This window comes from Narcine bancroftii, chromosome 7 (genome assembly GCF_036971445.1).
Source record: "Narcine bancroftii isolate sNarBan1 chromosome 7, sNarBan1.hap1, whole genome shotgun sequence".
Lineage (NCBI taxonomy): Eukaryota > Metazoa > Chordata > Chondrichthyes > Torpediniformes > Narcinidae > Narcine > Narcine bancroftii.
The window spans coordinates 13,187,978-13,206,653 of NC_091475.1; the positions used below are offsets into that span (position 1 = coordinate 13,187,978).

Below are 18,676 nucleotides of genomic sequence, written 5' to 3' on the forward strand. Positions count from 1 at the left end.
TATTCATATATAAAAATAAATATTGTTGAGTAAATCTTCGAGTCTCGGATGGTTAATGTGAGCAGTTCCTTTGCTCGTTCAGCATTCTCACTACGGCACCATTTCTCTGCAGCAACCGTACCACACTGTGATGCAGCCGGCCAGAGCTCCTGTAGAAGGTTGACATAATGATGGCCAGTAGCCTTGCCGGCTTCAGTCTTCTCAGGATGTGCAGTCACTATTGTGCCTTCCTGCCAAGTGAACTCATTTGTTAAGTGGACTCCAAGAAGCTTGGTGCTCCCTACTTTCTCCACTACCAAGTTATTAATGTGTGGAGGAGGGTGATCGTTGCTGGTCCTCTTGAAGTCCACAATCATCTCTTTTGTCTTGTGCACGTTGAGACTCAGGTTGTTGAGTCGTGGGTCAGTAGAATGAACAGGAGGGGGTTGAGCACACAGCCCTGTGGTGCGCTGTGCATAGCGTGACGGTGCTCAATGTTCTGCTACAGACCTGGACGGACTGCGGTCTTTCTGTTAGGAAGTCCAGAATTCAGTTGCCGAGAGCAGTGTTGAGTCGCAGCGAGGACAGCTTCTCCACCAGCCTCTGGGAAATGATTGTATTAAACACCAAGCTGAAAGTGCATATGGTTCTTGGTCCACACAAAACGACCTTTTCTAAAATTGTCCAGTGCTCTCTATCCCTATTTTCACTGAAGCCCTTCATTGAAAACTAATCTATTTACCCACACACTTTACATTTCTTGTTTTCAAAGAAGCATTTTCTGGTGCTGCTACCTTTGCCTTGTAATCTTGAACAGTGAATAACAAATGGAATAAAGCCTGGTCCTAAAGCATTGTCCAAACAAGAAACTATTCAAGGCTCCCTGTGCTTCTTGAGATGATCAGGTCTGAAGAGAATGAGTCCAATTAAGAAGAGACCTATCATGGACAAAAAACATCTCACTTGTCAGGAAGGCACAGCAGTCACTGCACTTCCTGAGAAGGATAAGGTTGGCAAGGCTACTGGCCACCATCCTATCAACTTCCTATGTGAGCTCCATCATGGGTATCCCTGGCCAGCTGCATCACAGGGAGGTATGATTGCTATAGAGCATCAGATGGGAGGTCAATCTGCAGGTTCATAAAAGTAGGAGAGAAAATCACTGAGGCCGCCTTCCTCCCTATCGATGGGATTTACTGGGATCATTGTCTCGGGAGGTCTTACAAAATCAGTGAGGACCTTTATGACTGAGCACACGGCATCTTTCAGCTACTCCCAATGAGAAAGAGGGACAAGAGTATCAGAGACAGAACCACCAGGCTGAGGAAGAGCTTCTTCCCGCGGGCAGCGAGTCAAATGAACAACTGAAGAATTGCTCATGCATGCCCTCTATGACTCAACTATTTACTTAACAATAATATATATTTATTTTAACATTTGTAAATACATACTGTGCATGTGTATCATTAGTCTGGATGTGTGTTACATCTATGTGTGTTTGCGGTGTGTGCCACCAAGGACTGAAGAACGCTGTTTTGTTGGGTTGTACTTGTACAATCAGATGATATATAAACTTGAAGTTGAACTTGATTCTGAAAGCATTTGAATGGGCAATGTTGCCACTCAATGCATTATTAGTGAATTAAACACCCCCCCCCCCCAACCTTTGAATGAAGGAACCCAAATTAATCAATGTGCAATAAAACCCCTGTTATCCAGAAGTCAAGCAAATGATGGCCTCAAGCAACCAGCAAAAAAATCATGGCACCAGGAGCTTGGATGGGCGGGTGGCTGGGGCCTAGGCAAGAGTCCACAGTCGGGGCGATGGGAAATTGGATGTGCGGCCGACTGGGGCTTAGGTAGTCCGTGTTCGGAGTGTTGGTAGCTCCAGAAGGTGGGGGGCTGGGGCCTAGGCAAGAGTCCATGGTCAGGACGTCAGAAGTTCCGATGGACAGGCGGCCTAGTCTTAGTAATAGTCGGGATCGTCGGTGGGCAGGTGGCCAGGGGATTGGGGAGAGTCTCAGTAGGGGCATCAGGTGTCCAATGAGTGAGTGGCCTGGGCCTAGGTGAGAGACGGCAGTCGGGGCATCCGGAGCTCAGATGTGGCGGCCGAGGCCAAAAATAGAGGGGGGAGGGTCGACTTTAAAATGTGACATATGGAAAATACCAGATTTTTGAGGGTCAGCTTTTACACAGTATCAGCTATTACACGCGTCTATACGGCATATTATTTCAACCTCATAATTTTGATCTAAAAACATATCCAATAATTGTGCCCTGATGGTCAGATTAAAATTTTAATCTAGAGATAGAGAATCGATTGGCGTAACACTAAATTAAGGAACAGAGACGATGTGACCTGGTAATTCTCAGGAGCTCCAACCTGTGCTGTAAAAGCATGGAAACAGAGCACTTCAAAAGATTGATTCATTTTCAACTCTTCTGCTCAACCTACTCCTTCAAAGGCTGAGTGGAGAGTTCAATCGAAGTAAATAATTTTGAAAAATAAAATTAAAAATTCAGCTCCTTCAAGAACTTCTCTGAACAATTGCAATCAATTAGTTTATTCCACTACAGAAATAGACGCCCAGGGAAAACCTCCATCACGTGGCTATTAGAAATCATAGTGCAAATTAAAATGTGCAAAAAATATTTTCAAGGACCTCTTTACCCCCAGAATTGTCCGTGTATTCAGTTCATGACTATACAAATCATTGCCCAAGGTTATTCAAAAAATGTTAAACAATTCTTCACAGCATTTCAAAATGAACTGGAATTATCCATCCATACTGTCATATCGAAGTCTTTTTTAATTTCTTTTAAATTCAACATTCCGGAGTATCGCAAGTACAATTACTGTGCGAGAACCTCTGTTATGCATAAACGATGAGTCTGTCGGTCTTCATCACTTTTTAATATCAAGTGCAGTAACAACTAATTAAAAAGAGATAAATGTATAAACATTATTCTGTGTAATTTAGAAATGAGATGATTAGGAATATTATGTTGTATGCATGCCACTTTAACTAACGTACATCAAATCTCCCACTCCATAGATCATGACATGAGATATAACTGACTCAAAGTCAGCATTGGTGCCAGAACGAGTAATGGTGGGGAGCATTAACGTGTTGGGGGGGGCACACTGAAATGCTCAATGCTCAGCAGGGGCGGCGGTGGGGGGGGGGGGGGGGGGGAGGTGGTCTGACAGCGAGTGACACTTGACACACGCTAGTGATGCCGGGGGGCAGGGGTTGGGGGCCAGTCTGATGGCGAGTGATGGCCGCACTTCACTGGGGGAGAGGAGCTATGCCCATGGCACCGACCCTGCTCAAAATCCATTACAGCATTTTGTTTTAATTTATTTATCGACAGGGTCTGGACGTCGCTGGCATCCTTCTGACATGGATGGCTTGTCAGGCTGTTTCAGAGGGGTTTGGTTGGGTCTGGAGGGGCAAGTAGGCTATAACTGGTAAGGATAACAAATTCAAACTTGTTAGGTGATCTTTCAAAATGGCCTTGCAACACCCAGATATAATGGGGAGGATTGCACTTATATGTCTCTTTATTGCACCACTCAAAATATCTGGATGTACTCTTTTGGAAGTGAGTGATGCCTTTTGTCAAGTATGTATCTACTCCCATGGTTAGGGAACAGAAAATGAGCTGCCATCTGGTGTGCAGGAATTGCTGATTAAGAACTTGTGAGAGTTTCCTTGCGATTTACAGCAAAGAGTCCAGTTTCAAAAAAAAAATCTTGGTCATTATGGCAAAAATGTAAAAGGGCCACTTTACAGCATAATGGTGATAGGGTTAAGGCTCTGGTAAAAACAAGCTTGAAGGCCTTGTGTCTTAATGCAAGGAGTATTCGTAATAAGGTGGATGATTTGAATGTGCAGATAGCTGTAAATGACTATGATATAGTTCGGATCACAGAGACATGGCTTCAAGGGGACCAAGGCTGGAGCTTAACATTCATGGATTTTCAATATTCAGGAGGGACAGACAGAAAAGAAAAGGAGGTGGGGTAGCATTGTTGGTTAGAGAGGAGTTTAAAGCAATAGAAAGGAAGGATGTTAGCTTGAATGATGTGGAATCAATGTGGGTAGAGCTGCAAAATGCAAGGGGGCAGAAGACGTTAGTGGGAGTTGTATATAAACCACCTAACAGTAGTAGAGAGGTTGGGGATGGCATTATACAGGAAATTGGAAATGCGTGCAGCAAAGGCAAGGCAGTTATAATGGGTGACTTTAATCTCCATATAGACTGGATGAATCAAATTGGTAAGGGTACTGATGAGGACAATTTCTTAGAAGGTATACGGGATAATTTTCTAACCCAGTATGTTGAAGAACCAATGAGGGAACAGGCCATTCTAGACTGGGTTCTGAGTAATGAGGAAGGGTTAGTTAACAATCTTGTTGTGTGAAGCCCTTTGGGCAAGAGTGACCACAATATGGTGGAATTTTACATTAGGATGGAAAGTGACAGGGTTAATTCTGTAACTCAGGTTCTGAACTTAAAGAAGGGTGACTTTGAGGGTATGAGACGCGAATTGATTAAGTTAGATTGGCAAGTGTTACTTAAAAGATTAACTGTAGAAAGGCAATGGCAAGCATTTAAGGATCACCTGGATGAAATACAGCATTTGTCCATCCCAGTTTGGAAAAAGAATAACTCAAGGAGGGTAGTACATCCTTGGATAACAAGGGAAATCAGGGAGTGTATCAAGTGTAAAGAGGAAGCATATAGACTAACCAGGAAAGACAGAATACCAGAGGATTGGGAGAAATTCAGAGTTCTACAGAGGAAGACAAAGGGATTAATCAGGAAAGGCAAAAGAGATTATGAGAGAAAGTTGGCAGGGAACATAAAAAAATGACTGCAAAAATTTTTATAGATATGTAAAGAGAAAGAGACTAGTGAAGACAAATGTGGGTCCCTTGCAGTCAGAAACAGGTGAATTGGTAATGGGGAACAAGGACATGGCAGACCAATTAAATAACTACTTTAGCTCGGTCTTCACTAGGGAAAATATGAATAATGTTCAGGAAATAATAGGGGACCATGGGGCTAATGTGACGGAAGGACTGGGGAAAATAAGTGTAAGTTATGAGGTTGTGTTGGATAAATTGAAGGGATTAAAGGCAGACAAGTCCCCAGGGCCAGATGGTCTACATCCCAGAGTGCTAAAGGAAGTAGCCCATGAAATAGTGGATGCATTGTTGATAATTTTTCAAAACTCTTTAGATTCTGGAGTAATTCCTGAGGACTGGAGGGTGGCTAATGCAACTCCACTTTTTAAAAAGGGAGGGAAAGAGAAATCAGGGAATTATAGACCTGTTAGCTTGACATCGGTAGTGGGGAAAATGTTAGAGTCAGTTATTAAAGATGTGATTGCGGCACATCTGGAAAGTGGTGAATTCATTGGTCACAGCCAGCATGGTTTTATGAAGAGAAAATCGTGTCTGACTAATTTTATTGAATTTTTTCAGGATGTAACTAGTAGAGTGGATAGAGGAGAACCAGTAGATGTGGTTTACCTGGATTTTCAGAAAGCTTTTGATAAAGTCCCACACAAGAGATTACTATACAAACTTAAGGCACACAGTATAGGGGATATGGTATTGAGGTGGATAGAGAATTGGTTGACAGATAGGAAGCAAAGAGTAGGAATAAACGGGTACTTTTTGGAATGGCAGTCAGTTACTAGTGGGGTACCACAAGGCTCAGTGCTGGGACCCCAGTTATTTACGATATATATTAATGATTTAGATGAGGACATAGAAAACAGCACTTCCAAGTTTGTAGACGACACGAAGCTGGGTGGCATTTTAAGCTGTGTAGAGGCTGTTAAGAGTGTGCAGGGTGACTTGGACAGGTTGGGTGAGTGGGCAAATGCATGGCAGATGCAATATAATGTGGATAAGTGTGTGGTTATCCACTTTGGAGGAAAGAATGGGAGGGCTGAGTACTATCTTAATGGTATCCAATTAGGAAAAGGGGAGATGCAAAGAGACCTGGGTGTTGCTGTGCATCAGTCATTAAAAGTGGGCAGGCAGGTGCAGCAAACAGTAAAAAAGGCGAATGGTATGTTGGTGTTCAAGAGGATTCGAGTACAGGAGCAGAGAGGTATTGATGCAGTTGTATAGGCCCTTGGTGAGACCTCATCTGGAGTATTATGTTCAGTTTTGGTCTCCTTTTCTGAGGAAGGACATCATTGCCACAGAGAGAGTGCAGAAAAGGTTGACCAGATTGATACCAGGGATAGTGGGACTAACATATGAAGAAAGGCTAGAACGACTGGGCTTGTACTCGCTGGAGTTTAGACGATTAAGAGGAGATTTAATAGAAACATTCAAATTCTTAAGGGATTTGACAGGGTAGATGCAGAAAGATTGTTCCCAATGTTGAGCAAGTCTAGAACCAGGGGTCACAGTTTAAGGATAAAGGGGAAGTCCTTTAGGACTGAGATGAGGAAGAATTTTTTCACTCAGAGGGTGGTGAATTTATGGAATTCTCTGCCACAGGAAGTGATTGAGGCCGGTTCCACAGCTATATTTAAGAGAGAGTTAAATTTAGTACTTGTGACTAGGGGGATCAGGGGGTATGGAGAGAGAGCTGGAACAGGGTACTGAATAGATGATCAGCCGTGATCAAAATGAATGGCGGTGTAGGCTTAAAGGGCCAAATAGGTTTCAAAACTCTTTAGATTCTGGAGTAATTCCTGAGGACTGGAGGGTGGCTAATGCAACTCCACTTTTTAAAAAGGGAGGGAAAGAGAAATCATGGAATTATAGACCTGTTAGCTTGACATCGGTAGTGGGGAAAATGTTAGAGTCAGTTATTAAAGATGTGATTGCGGCACATCTGGAAAGTGGTGAATTCATTGGTCACAGCCAGCATGGTTTTATGAAGAGAAAATCGTGTCTGACTAATTTTATTGAATTTTTTCAGGATGTAACTAGTAGAGTGGATAGAGGAGAACCAGTAGATGTGGTTTACCTGGATTTTCAGAAAGCTTTTGATAAAGTCCCACACCTATTTTCTATGTTTCTAGGTACAAAGAGGAAATTATTTTTTAAAATCCTCAAGTTACAAGAAAGATGATTCATACAATTAAACACAATGAATCTTACTTTAACATAACAATTACAGCACGGAAACAGGCCTTTAGGCCCTTCTAGTCCGCACCGAACAAAACACCCCTTTCTAGTCCCACCTCCCTGCACAATGCCCATAACCCTCCATCTTCTTCTCATCCATATACCTGTCCAACCTTTTCTTAAATAATACAATTGACTCCGCCGCCACTATTTCTCCCGGAAGATCATTCCACACGGCTACCACTCTCTGAGTAAAGAAGTTCCCCCTCATGTTACCTCTAAACCTCTGCCCCTTAATCCTTAACTCATGTCCTCTTGTTTTAATCTTTCCTCCTCTTAACGGAAATAGTCTATCCACATCCATTCTGTCTATCCCTTTCATAATCTTAAATACTTCTATCAAATCCCCTCTCAACCTTCTACGCTCCAAAGAATAAAGACCCAATCTGTCCAATCTCTCCCCATACTCCAGATGTTTAAACCCAGGCAACATTCTGGTAAACCTTCTCTGCACTCTCTCCACTCTGTTTATATCCTTCCTATAATTAGGCGACCAGAACTGCACACAGAACTCCAAATTAGGCCGCACCAACGTCTTATACAATCTCAACATTACCTCCCAACTCCTATATTCCATGCAATGATTGATAAAGGCCAGCATACTAAAAGCCTTCTTCACTACCCTATTCACGTGAGTTTCTACCTTCAGGGAACGATGTACCGTTACTCCTAAATCTTTCTGCTCTTCTGTATTCATCAATGCTCTCCCATTTACCACGTATGTCCTGTTCTGATTCTTCTTACCAAAATGAAGCACCTCACACTTATCAGCATTAAATTCCATCTGCCATTTTTCAGCCCACTTTTCTAAGCAGCCCAAATCCCTCTGCAAATAAACCCAATGTATTTCCAATGCATATCATAGATGCCAGGATTGCCATCTCTTTCTTTCTAAAATATCTCAAAAGAGTTTAATTTAAAAAATACACATCTATTGCTCTAATACAGAGATTGAAAGATTTAAAAAAGGACAATTTGCACTTCTCCAATAATACATATGCAAATTGTATGCACTCCTCTTGATCAAACCCCTTTTATAAAATAGCTCAGAGGAAAAAAAAAGACAATAACCCCCCCACTGTTAATCAAACCCCTCCCTCTTGGCCTGTATATCTAAAGTACTTAAGAAATGAAAGATGACTTTCGGAAGCCAGACTAATCCAAACATCCTAATTTGTTAAATTTTGGAAATACTCCATGAACGGGCCCAACACCTTGTAAAGATTTACTTTCGATCTTTAATGTTGTATCTAAATTTTTTTTTCTAAACTTAGAAAGGCCATGATCTCCGGTAACTTTTGGATATGAGTAGGTGGGGTACTATCTTTCCGTTTCATCAAAATTGCCCATCTAGCTATCAATAAGGTAACACTAAAATTCACCTCTGAGTAGTATTTCTTCTTGTTGAGAAAAACCAAATAAAGTAATTTTGGGGCATGATTCTAATTTAACCATAAAAATCTCTGATAAAATTTGAAAATAATTTTTCCAAAAATCTTATGAACTAGGGCAAGCCCAAAACATATCTATCAATGAAGCCTTGAAAATTTTACACTTATCACATAATGAATCCATGTCAGAATAAAAGCGAGATGGTTTAAGTTTTGAGAGAGGCACTCTATGCACCGCTTTAAACTGCAATTAACAATGTCGTGCACAGAAGGAGGATTCCTTAAAGAAGTTTAAAACAGTACCCCAATCCTGGTCAGTGAGAGGATTGCCAACTCGAACTGCCTAAGGGATTTCACCATGTGATCTCCAACATGTACTGACATTGGTTACTCCACTACATCACCTTCCAAAACCAATCAGAGAAAGGATAGATTCTTCATTACCTGATTCGGAAACTCTTGGTCATGAGCAACCCTTTTCCATCTGTCCCAACTCCAATATTCTTTCATTCCAGTTTTTTTACTCTATTTAACATACTGAAGGTTCCATCACACCCCAGACATCTCTTTTTGATAATCCCGCCTTCTATTAGCAAGAAGACTTCATAGTGTGAACACACACACACACACACACACACACACACACACACACACACACACACACACACACACACACACACACACACACACACACACACACACACACACACACACACACACCAACAGGCAAAAAGACAGTTGCTTCTCTGCAGTCATTGGGCTCCTGAATGAACTCCACAACAGTATTCTCATTGCTGCACTTGCTTGGTGTTAATTGTTCTTTGTTCTTAGTGTGATCACATTCTGTGTAAATTATGCTCTACTCTCTGTAATGCTAGAGATAAACTGGTAGTCTGTCTGCAGAAGAACCCTTCTCATTGTAAAAGGTATTTAAAATTAAACTGTGGATATTGCTAGATTAAGACTGTAATTTATATCAGTTATACCATACTCCATATAAATTAAATGGACCTAACTCAAATTATTCCGATAAATTTTATTGATGTAACAAGGAAGTAGGGACTTTTCTACATTTAATTTGGTCCTGTGTTAAAGTGGAAACATTTTGGAAAGATTTGAGTGTATTATTTGGACAAATTACGAAGATAAAAATACAAGAAGACCCGAGAATATTTTTACTTGGTGATATATATGAACCAGATATAAAATTGAAGATAGATAAAAATCAACTATATTTTTTGAGTATTGCGATAGCAGTAGCAAAAAAAAACCATGTGGCAGTAACGTGGAAAACAGAAAGTTTTATAATGATGGCTAGATGGAACACTGAAATGCAAAATTGTATACCACTAGAAAAAAATTACAGCTTGTAAGATTCTATCACCAATGTGTATATGTACAGATGGTAGTGTAGGATGACTGTGATTGGCTGAGAGTGTGGCCACACCTACTGGCAGGTCTTAAAGATTTGCTCCTAGCCAGACCAGGTCATTCTGGACTGGTCGACCTACTTGTGATATGCTCCAGTCTTTTAGTTAATAAAAGCCTTGCCACCTACTGGCAGGTCTTAAAGGATTGCTCCTAGCCAGACCAGGACATTCTGGACTGGTTGACCTACTTGTGATAAGCTCCAGTCTTTTAGTTAATAAAAGCCTTGCCACCTACTGGCAGGTCTTAAAAGATTGTTCCTAGCCAGACCAGGTCATTCTGGACTGGTCGACCTACTTGTGATATGCTCCAGTCTTTTAGTTAATAAAAGCCTTGCCACCTACTGGCAGGTCTTAAAGGATTGCTCCAAGCCAGGCCAGGTCATTCTGGACAGGTCGACCTACTTGTGATATGCTCCAGCCTTTTAGTTAATAAAAGCCTTGCCACCTACTGGCAGGTCTTAAAGGATTGCTCCCAGCCAGACCAGGTCATTCTGGAGTGGTCGACCTACTTGTGATATGCTCTAATCTTCTTAGTTAATAAAAGCCTTGGTTTGGATCAACAAGTCTTTGGTTCTTTTGACGTGCTCTACACAGCTTAAGGAATCAAATTGGGAACTTTTATAAGATTTGGGAACCATAGATGAAATTCTTTAACAAAGGTCCATCCACATCACCCACTCCTGTCCATCAATAATTAGAAGATACAAAATTATGTTATGAAAATATGAATAGTGATTAATATATAGTTTAGACGTTTTCTTTCTTTTTCTTTTCCTTATTTGGGGAGGGGAGAATTTTTTTTTTAATTGTATCATCTTGTACTCAATAGTATTATAATGTACTATTAATAATTGAATAATTGTCATTGATACAAGTGATAAATACAATTTAAAAAAAAATGATTGTAATTATCAACAGTTTTGGAAGGTCTGGAGTCATGTGTTGACAGTCTACCTTTCCTGAAGAAAATTTGTGAAATGGAAGGGTTGTTACAACAACCTGGTAGATCCAAAATCACCAATATAGTGACTATCATGTTTATCTAATTACTTTGAAATACCTAGCTGTCAGGCTGCAATTCAAACATCAACCCTCTGGAACAATGGTCCAGAACTCTGGCTGTGTAAGGGGTCAATCTTTAATTCCTCATCCTCCTGGCAACCAGGCCTCAAGAAAGCAACAAATGAGAACAAAATATTTCCTGTGATATCTGAGGAGTGCAGGCTGACCTTCCTTTCAGAGCTGCAGTGTGAACAATGTTAACAACCGTGGTTACTGAGAGTTTCTCGAGTGTATGTGATTGTGCCGGCTACAACTCCTTTGCATCACTTAAAATTCTAATAAAACACAGGCGGAGGTTAATTTCTAAATCAATCATAAAATCATGTATCATCAGTCAGAATGAAAATATGCTGATGCAGTGCCACAAAGCAACTGGCAGAAGTCCACATCCATTTTTAATGTCAGCGAGTGATGCAGATTGTGTTCAAAAAAATGACAAGTGGCATCCCCTGGCAGATGGAAACCCATTTGTAGGCTCACAAGAGAGACATTGTTAGATATTTAATGAGAGTAATTCAGTTCCTGGTTACCCCAATGAACCAAACTGAAAGAAAAAGACTTTCATTAAATTGCGCAATACTCAAAAGTGCTGGAGGGGCCTAGCAGGTCACATGACGTCTACTGAAAGCAAAGGCCCGAAACATTGGATATGTTCCTTTGCATCCGATGGGCACAGCAGGGCCTGGTGAGTTTCTCCAACACTTTTGTGTATTGCATCACAACCACAGCATCTGCTGACTTTCTTGTTCAACAACGTGCATTGATAGAGCGGAATTTGAGTTTGCAGGATTTGCAAGGCAAATGGATGAATCTTTCCCTTTGTGGAAAGCAGGTTGTGCCATTAAACATTTAGTGGTTAAAAACAGCAAAGTTTTCACATCGGATGCAAAGGAACATTTGAAAGGCCAACCTGGTGGAGGCTGGAACATTAGGGGCATTCAAGAGGCAGATGAGTGAAAGGAAAATAGAAGGTCATGAGGTAGGGAGGAGGTCGGCACAACACCGTGGTCCAAAGGGCCTGTACTATGTTGTCATGTTCCGTGTTCTAAATGGGACAAGGATCCAATATTTATGCAGGTGAGACCAATCGGGATCCAGCATCAAAAAAATCATTCCAGGTACTGGAAGAAGTGGATATGAGTTTAGTGTACAATCTGCATATGCACCAAAATTTTTACTTGCTGCTGGTGAACAGGTAAGAAAAACTATAATAGATAACTAGTTGAATTAAATTAAAAGAGACGATAAAAACATAAGATAGGTGATAGGCTCTATCAATAACTCCAAAGCCATAGAGTGAGGAATGATAGGCTTTATTACACTTTAGACTTGTAGCTGGCCCACTGCTTGACTGAGGACAGGAAGAGGGAGGTCGACCTTTATTCCAGGGTCACCAGTGGGAGACGGGCCAGTCACATATTCACCTATTGGTATAACCACCTGTAGAGCTCGTCGAAAGAACCAAAGACTAGTTGATCCAAACCAAGGCTTTTATTAGCAAAAGACAGGAGCTCTTCACAGGTGGCCGACCAGTCCGGAATGATTCGACCTGGCTAGGGACACAACCCTTTAAGGCCCAGACAATAGGCGTGGCTTAGCTCTCAGCCAATCGCTGTAAGCACAGTCTAGATACAGTAACTATATACACTATGTACATTGGTGATAAATCTGTACTATCACACCACCATAGGTTAATAAATATTCACAGTAATCCTAGTGCAAAAGAAGTCTCTTGCATTAGTCCTTCTGTGCTGTCAGAGCACTTTACGGTTAGTGCGCCAAGGGGAAGTTCAAGGGTCCAAGAGGTCTGGGTTCTTCACTCTGTCAGGAAGGCAGGATACAAAAATCTCATGGACTGTATGTGCCCCCTGGACCAGTTTGGAAACACAAGATTGCGAGAGGTAGCAGAGGATGAGTTCCTTGGTGTTGGGTCCTCTTGGCTGTCACTTCTTTGGTCATTGAGCTTTCCTGAAGAAAACACATCAATGGGCCTCTACATCACTCTCCAAATTCTGTCAAGTGAATAGTGCTAATTAATAACTACTTCAGCCACCTTGAGTTCAGAGGGATCCTGATCATTTGGCTGTAACTGTTTAAATTGACCCTTAATGATGTGGCCAGAAATGTGTCCCTGGCCAGCAGTGCCATGTGTCGCTGAGATGAACTCGATGGATTTTCAGAAGGGGAATGTAATATGCTGCAGAACAAAATGGCACATATTGAACTGTGAACCAAGGGATTAATTTCTGGGTGAAGACTTTGCTGTTTTTAACCACTAAATGTTTAATGGCACAACCTGCTTTCCACAAAGGGAAAGATTCATCCATTTGCCAGGCAATGTATTGTGAAAAATCAATATGTGTCATTCAAGTCCTCACACTGTTTCTGATTTTCACCTGTCCCTCTCAATCTCATCTCCACTTACCTGCCCCAAGTCGATATCCCTTCAGATGTTTAGATAACAATACAGTGTATTCCCAGCCTTACACTAGAAGCAAATTTGAAACATTGAAAATGTCTGCAAAAACAAAAGATGGCTTCCTGGAGAACCCCACTTTCCTGATATATTGGTGCACAGATCTCTATGGCATATTTTGAAAGCAAGTGAAAATCTTTATCCATTGATTCTCACTCCATGAGAAGACAACTGCAGACACCCTGATGTCCACAATTCCTTTCCCCCAAGACAAGAAGCAGGACATGCTGAGTTCCCCAAGATTACCCGAAAATTGGAGGAGCAGCACCCAATTTTCCATCTGGGCTCTCTCCAACCCAGATGGCATTATTATCAACTTCTCCATTTTCTGTAACCCACTCACTGTTCTCCCTCTCTTCCCCCTTCCTCTGTCTTCTTTCCTCTCTCTCTCTCTCTCTCTCTCTCTTCTTCCCTTTCCCTCCCAATTCACAGAGCTATACCCCCTCCCCCATTTGCTGGTGTGCCCTCCCTCCATTATTTACCTATTACCTCATGCTTGTGGGTCTGTGCGTGCCCACATTTTGCTCATACCTTTATACAGGGCTCAAGCCCAAAATGTATCATATCTTTGCTCTATAAAGTATGCTGTTTGGCCTGCTGAGTTTCTCCGGCATTGTGTTTCTACTGGAAGTCAGGAAGTTGAGTGATTTGGAGGGAAACCAGCGTTCTCAGGCATCTGCTGCCCTTGACCTCCTTGGTATTAGTGGTTGCAAGCTTAGAAGTTGCAGTTGGAGTGTTTGAAAAAGTGGTGCACAGTGAAACCACAGTCCACCATTTGAGGTTTAGAATCATGGATGGGGAGACAATTACACATTGGAGATGGTAAATGAGCTTCTTGAGAGTTGGTTGGAGCTACACTAAGCAAGACAAGTAGACGCTTCTCCACCACCATGATCTGGGCTTGTGCCTTTCACGTGTTGGAAAGACTATGATGTGTCAGGAAATCTTCCTCAATGCAAGATAGCTTGTCTCTGGTAAGCTTGGTCACTAACTTAGGTTAATTAACTTTCAGAACCTGTGTGACCACCTCAGCTTAGTCTCTGGTCAATGCTGATGCCCAGAGAACTCGGTGATTAGCAATACCATTGGTCATCAGGGTGGTTAAACACTCTTTTGTTGGAGACACTTGAATGCACAAATGTTATTTATACACATTCAATGAGCTCTCAACTCATAACCATGAAGCTGATGCGAGCCTTCCCTTCCTTCTCTGCACATTCAGATTTCATCCATGGATGATAACTTGGATGTTCTAATGGTACATGCTCGTTAGCGCTGTTGTTGAGAATGGCGAGCAGCCTCTGATGCAAAACAATACTATCATCTGGTCCCACACACCATTTTGAAAATAACTTTTTATCATAAAGTTGAGCTTCTTCCATAAGGCAATAAATCAGTCTCCAAAATAACCCAAGCAGTCTGCCACTGAAGTATAGACAATTGTTAAAAGTGCAGTTCTATTTCCAGTTTACGAGGAAGCCACTCATGTTAGACCGCAATGGGTGCTCACCAAGTACATTAGCCCTCTGCTTCCGTTGCATCTGACGTTGAGAGAGGTCGCAAATCAATGGCTTAATTTTATCAGCTATTTCCTCGCACGTGCATTAACCCATTTAATATTCGTGCACTAATGTCACACACAGACACAGGGTGGGCTTGCTTGTGACATCTCATTGCAACTCTCCATATCAGAAGGCCCATCGTTTTATAAAGTGAGTTACTGTTTGATTAAATTGTCCTTCTTTTCAGAATATACATTCAACATTTGTCTTGAAATGGAATTCTCATTTATTATTTAGCCGCTATGTCAAATTCAAACTTTGATGCATTGCACCCATCCCATAATCATGCATTATACAATTTCCCTTTCATTCTTAATGGTCATGCATGAAGTCAAAAATAATAATGTGTGGATTGAAGGAGTGATAGAGGAATTATTTTAACTGGTTTGCTCTGAAATGCTCAGTAGACATTTATTAAATAAGTAAAGCTGAGGGTTGCTCTGTTTAGAAGTGCTCTGTTATCCTTTTGAGCAATACCACAAAGGTTATTAAGCTGATCTCACTTAGTTATAGACTACGGGTGGCCAAACTGTGGCTCACAAGCCACATGCAGCTCTTTGGCATATAATGTGTGGCTCGCGGAAATACGTGTGTAATAATCGATGCCATGTAAAAGTCGACCATCTATTTTTTTTTTGTCCCTGTCGCCTGCCCATCTAAGCTCCCGACTCTCCGATCGCTGGATCTCACCCAGGCTCTGGCCGCCCACCCTCCGGAGCTCCTGAAGCCTCGAACGTAGACTTACCTCCTGATTCTGACCATCCGCCTTCCCCTCCGAGCTCCCGACACCCCGAATGACTCAAGTACTTATCGCGTAAAAGTACTATGCACCTTAAATTTTACCCCAAAAATTGGTCCACAAAATTTGACTATCACACACACACTGTAACAAAATGTGCATCTAAGAGTAAAAACGTGTATGTAATATTTTTTTTCATGTCTTGCGGCCCCCAAACATTTGAAGTTTATCACATGTGGATCTCAGGTTAAGGAAGTTTGGCCACCCCTGACATAGACCAAGTTGAGTAGCTGATCTTGGCCAGATGGGCTGAGCAAGTGGGGAGAAGAATGATCCAGGGCTTTCACTGCTGATCATCAACCAGCGAGAAGGCCAGTGTAGATTGCTGAGTTACAATGACTCCTCCATCCTTCTACCGCCACACAGCACTTGCAATATGGACGAGCCACTGAAAAACAGATATTGATCAGGGCTCTGGACTGTGACTAAACCCTACCAGATTACTCAACAGCTGAGAAAAGTGGTCAATTACATCAAAAGAGGAGCAATTTAAAATTGCCAGAGGAAGTGCCCAATCTGAATTAGAAGCAGCTCCACACTCAGCGATTTGTTTTATTAGGAGGGTGAAAACAGGGTATGAGAGTAAACTTGCAAGTATCTTAAAGTTAGACAGTAAATGCTTCTACACGTACACTAAGAGAAGACTATTAGTAAAGATGGAGAATGGGAGAATGTTTAGTTGGGGAACAAACAAGTCCCAGAAAACTTAAGCCAAGCAGGAAATTAATATGTTTTTAAAAAGTGCTGAAGAAAGTAGGACTAGAGGGCCGAAGGGGCCTGTTTCTGTCCTGTAGTATTCTATGGTTCCAAAGGGCTTGATAATCTGCTTCCCAGAGGATGAATACATTCACTGTAGAAATACTGAGTGCATTGGTTGGCATCTTATGGATAATGGAATCTTTTCCGCAGAAGGGAGGGTGGCAAATATAGCTCCATTAATTTTAAAAAAAGGAAGGAGAGGTAAAGCAGAAAATTACAGTCTGGTTAACGAATTATCAGTAGTAGGGGTGGTGAAAATATGACCTTCTCCTCCTGGTTTTTATGTTTCCATGTTAAGTGATTAGCAGCATGTACCATTGGGGTTGATTGGTTGATTAAAAAAAAAGAAATCAAATGATGGCTTTTCAAATTCTTGCCAGAGAAAATATGAAAATGTCTGTCATCAGTCACAAATACATCTCCATTCAAAGTAAGATTTCAAATAGACATTACCCAGAACAGGTGCGACACCTAAAATTGCTAACAGTATCCAACTCAGAAAAGGGGATCAGCTGAGAGGTCCTCAATGACACAAGCAGAAAGGTTAAATAGGACAGTAGAAGTCTGTTTTTGTTCTTGCGGTTAATTTCTTTGCCTTAACTGATAATGAAACATATGAATTAGTAGCAGGGATGTCCATGCTCCCATTTAATAGGGTCATGGATTTTCTGGTTTTCATCTCAAACCTACTTTCTCACCCTAACCCATGGTAAACTTTCCCCCCCCCCCACCCCCCACTCCCTTGCTTATTTGGTATTGATCAGCTCTGCCGTAATTTTACTTTGAATGTTGACATAGAGCATGGTAACAGACCCTTTCAGCATGTGAGCCGATGCAGCCCAATTACACCCAATTAACAACATCAGAAGAAACCCATGTAGACACCGGGAGAACATACATACTCCTTACGGACAGCATTGGGTTTGAACCCAGGTCGCTGGTGCTATAATAGTGTTGTGCTAACTGCTGTGCCAACCGTGACTCATGTGGTTCCTCTAGTTTGAGGAATCTACTTCCACCTCTTTTAGTGGCACAGTCATGTTGCATCCAGGAACCCAGATTCAATCCTGATCTTGGATGCTGTCTCTGTGGACTTTTTTTTTTCCCCTAGGACCACATGGATATTCTCCAGATACTCCTCCCACAAAAGAATGTGCTGGTTGTTCAGTGACTTGGCACCTGTAAATTGCCCTCATGTGGATGCGTGGTAGGAGGATTGGATGTGTTTGGAGGAGGGCATGTGAGAGAGAATAAAGTTAAAAGGAAATCAGTAGGGGACCGATATGGTGCTCTGAGAGGTTGTAAAGATATGGGGAAAGTATGGAATTCCAAATACTCTCGATCCACTGAGAGAAATGTCTCTTAATTGAAATAACCCTTTTGTTTTAACAGCAACTTCTAGTTATAGATTCACTACTTCAAAATCCTTCAGGGTCTCATTTACCTCAATCAAGTTCTTTCTTGCCCTTCAGAATTTCAGGCATTACAAGCCTTGCCCATATGACCTGCAAGAATGGGCAACTTGACATTTTCTGCATTGTAGTAAAAACATACAGAAATGCTGGAGGAGCTCAGCCGGTCTTGCAGCGTCCATAGGAGACAAAGATCTGTTACCGACGTTATGGGCTGAGGCCTTCTTCAAGGTATAAGAAGCAGCCCATTCTTCCTCTTCTCTCTCCCAGTCATTATATAGCCGCCTGCCTGCTTTTTGCTTATTCCCTGAAGAAGGGCTCAGGGCCAAAATGTTGGTAAGAGATCTTATGGACACTGTGAGACCGGCTGAGTTCCTCCAGCATTTCTGTGTTTTTTTAACTATGATCTGAGTGTCTGTAGACTTCCGTGTTTCCTCCATTATTGCCATTTGTTACATCTTTGCGCGTCCACTTCACCTCTCCATAATCCCTCTGCAGCTTCCTTTTTCCTCTACACAGTTGGCTCCCCGGCTCACCTTTGTGTCATCAGAAAACCTTCGGTGCCTTGATCAAAGACATTGATATAAGCGGTAAAACGTCAAGGTTCCTTCCAGCCATCCCACTCATGAGAACTTGCCAA

The 18,676-nt window shown here is 41.8% G+C and overlaps 1 protein-coding gene across 11 annotated transcripts in view; it reads right to left on the reverse strand.

Annotated features, from left to right (window-relative positions):
• Positions 1-18,676, reverse strand: part of LOC138738523 (immunoglobulin superfamily member 5-like) — a 166,342-nt gene that overhangs the window by 48,776 nt on the left and 98,890 nt on the right. The window contains exons 10-11 of one of the 11 annotated variants that reach the window (XM_069888886.1): positions 6,985-7,035; positions 2,508-2,913 (exon numbers count right to left, since the gene is read on the reverse strand). The exons of 9 other annotated variants lie outside the window; for them this stretch is intronic. In XM_069888886.1, coding sequence (XP_069744987.1) covers positions 7,021-7,035 — 15 coding nt within the window. In that variant the 3' untranslated portion in view covers positions 2,508-2,913; positions 6,985-7,020. Of the gene's footprint in view, positions 1-2,507; positions 2,914-6,984; positions 7,036-18,676 lie in introns of those variants that run through there. One more of the 11 variants, XM_069888887.1, reaches the window with a different exon arrangement.